Raw genomic sequence first — 2,952 nt, forward strand, 5'->3', positions numbered from 1 at the left:
GTCACTTATATAGTCCGGTAAGTCACTTATATAGTCTGGTAAGTCACTGATGAATCCCGTAAGTCACTGATGAATCCCGTAAGTCACTGATATAGTCTGGTAAGTCAATGACATAGTCTGGTAAGTCACTGATGAATCCCGTAAGTCACTGATATAGTCTGGTAAGTCACTGATGAATCCCGTAAGTCACTGATATAGTCTGGCAAGTCACTGATGAATCCCGTAAGTCACTGATATAGTCCGGTAAGTCACTATTATAGTCCGGTAAGTCACTATTATAGTCCGGTAAGTCACTATTATAGTCTGGTTAGTCACTATTATAGTCTGGTTAGTCACTGATGAATCCCGTAAGTCACTGATAAAGTCTGGTAAGTCACTGATGAATCCTCTAAGTCACTGATATAGTCTGGTAAGTCACTGATGAATCCTCTAAGTCACTATTATAGTCTGGTTAGTCACTGATGAATCCCGTAAGTCACGGATAAAGTCTGGTAAGTCATTGATGAATCCCGTAAGTCACTGATTAAGTCTGGTAAGTCACTGATATAGTCTGGTAAGTCACTGATTAAGTCTGGTAAGTCACTGATAAAGTCCGGTAAGTCCCGGTGGAGGCCCTGTTTCCGGCTTCCTGTCAACACCATGTAAATAAATAAGGTCCCGTTGGATGAAAGTCTGGGTCACACCCGGGACAGGGGCATCTGTTTGGGGTACGACACGGAGCTGGCGGTGCCCGACCTCCACGTGAGTCCCGTGCTGACGTCGCTGTACGTGGAGCTGCTCGTGGCCTTGCTGCCCCAACAGCAGCGCGTGCAGAAAGTCCTCCACGAGTCCAGGGTCTTCCCGGACCAGACCCAGGCGCCCGAGCTGATGCCCGCGAGGAGGCCCATGAAGTACTTCAGCATGAACACGGCGTAGTCCGGCCGGGCGCGCCCCGCGTCCTGGGCGCACGTGCAGGTCTGCGACAGCTCCCACGCGCTCCTGTTGTGCTGCTCGTAGAAGTGACACGCCACGATGACGGTGGCGGGAACCGTGTAGAGCACCGTGAAGACGCCGATGCGCAGCATGAGCCGCTCCAGCTTGTCCGTCTTAGTCCCGCCCTGTTTGATGACGCTCCTGATGCGGAACAGCGACACGAAGCCCGCCAGCACGAACACGCTCCCGAGGCACAGGTAAAGCACGAGCGGCGCGAGCACGAAGCCGCGCAGGTTTTCCAGACTCTGGTTTCCCACCGAGCAGATTCCCGCCACCGAGTCTCCGTCCACGGCGCTGAGCGCGAGCACCGCGATGGACTTGACACTGGGCACGAGCCACGCGGCCAGATGGAAGTACTGAGCATGCGCAGCGATGGCCTCGTTACTCCACTTCAGCGCTGCGGCCAGGAACCACGTGAGCGACAGGATGACCCACCAGATGGAGCTGGCCATCCCGAAGAAGTACACGAGCAGGAAGACTAGCGTGCACAGGGCGGGGCCTGTGGACTCGTACCGCACGTGCTCTGCGTCACACGCCACCGCCTCGTGCCCCGCCGCCAGGCGCACCAGGTATCCCAGCGACACGCACAGGTAACACGCGGACATGAAGACGATGGGCCGCTCCGGGTACTGGAACCGCTCCATGTCGATGAGGAACGTGAGTACCGTCACGAGCGTGCAGACGCAGCACAGCGCCGACCACAGGCCGATCCAGAACGACGTGAAGGCGCGCTCCTCCTGGCTCAGGTACGGGCTGTGGCACGGGAGCGCGCAGCGCGGCACCTGGCCCGTGTGCACGCGCTGCAGCAGAGGGTGGTCCGCGCGCAGAGTGACCAGGGGCTCGCGGCAGAAACAGCCGGGCTCACATCCGGGTTTGTGCTTACTGGGCGCGCGGCTGTAGGGCTTCTTCTTGGGCGCGTGGGGCTTGAGCGCGTGGTGGGTGGGTTTGAGCACGAGCGGCGGGGGCGCCGTGGTGCTCGCGCTGCGGTTGTAGTCCATGCACAGCGCGTCCGCGTCGCCCTGCTCCGGTAGCAGCTCGCAGCGCATGCGGTCCGGCCACGGAAATCCGTACTGACGCATGAGCGGCGCGCAGCCCGCACGCGCGCGCTCGCACACGCCGCGACACGGCGGCAGTGGCTTCTTGTAGTCCTCCAGGCAGATCGGGGTGTACATGCTGCACAGGAAGAAGCGCAGGTCCGCGGAGCAGCGGATCTCCACCAGCGGCCAGAACTGGTGCACCTCCAGCCCCGCCTCGTCCTGGGAGTCGTGCCTGAACTGGTTGGGCATGTACGTGTAGTTATAGCCGATGCCCTTACACAGCGGCACCGTGATCTCCTGGCACTGGAGCTCTTTGGCCGCCCAGCACCGCGTCCCGTGCAGCAGCAGCGCGAAGAACACGAGCCGCGCCGGGACGCTCCTCTCCATCCTCCCTCCGCGCGCAGTCCCAAAGTCCCAAAGAGTTCACAGCAAACAGGTCCCAAACTGCCCCACGGCGCAGAGACCGTCTCCTCCAAAGCAAGTCCCAAACAGGTCCCTCTGCGCAGACACGTCTCCTCGCCTCTTTGCTCCTCTCTGCTCCTGTGCGCTCCTCTCTGCTCCTCTGCGCTCCGCTCCGCTCTGCTCCTCTCTGCTCCTCTGCGCTCCGCTCCGCTCTGCTCCTCTCTGCTCCTCTGCGCTCCTCTCTGCTCCTGTGTGCTCCTCTGCGCTCCTCTCTGACTCTCTCTGAATGTGACTGTGGCCGTGTGTCTGAATGAACCCGGGGGCGGTGGTTTTATACCGCCTCCTCAGGACACTCCCCCCCCCCCCCCCGGGCTGCGCGCTGCTGGAGGCGGGCTGCGGGCTCCAGACTCTCCGCTGCCTCCGGAGGTGTCAGACCCCGCGCTCAAACACACTAATGAGGCGCGGGACAATGGAGACATCACGGAGGAATGTCTTATTAACGCGGACACGAGCAAACAACAGCGTGAGCCTCGTGAAGACG

At 60.1% G+C, this 2,952-nt stretch overlaps 1 protein-coding gene across 1 annotated transcript; it reads right to left on the reverse strand.

Annotated features, from left to right (window-relative positions):
• Positions 1-576: 576 nt before the first annotated feature.
• LOC306966308 (frizzled-8-like) lies at positions 577-2,445 on the reverse strand. Its single transcript, XM_079561025.1, has one exon. The coding sequence runs from the start codon at positions 2,394-2,396 to the stop codon at positions 678-680; it is 1,719 nt and encodes a 572-aa protein (XP_079417151.1). The 5' UTR covers positions 2,397-2,445; the 3' UTR covers positions 577-677.
• Between the last annotated feature and the right edge of the window lie 507 nt (positions 2,446-2,952).

This window comes from Gobius niger, assembly GCF_951799975.1.
Source record: "Gobius niger genome assembly, chromosome: 8".
In the NCBI taxonomy this organism is placed as follows: domain Eukaryota; kingdom Metazoa; phylum Chordata; class Actinopteri; order Gobiiformes; family Gobiidae; genus Gobius; species Gobius niger.

Coding starts and splice junctions, on each gene's coding strand:
- LOC306966308 (XM_079561025.1), bottom strand. CDS start 2,396: ATGGAGAGGAGCGTCCCGGCGCGGCTCGTGTTCTTCGCGCTGCTGCTG.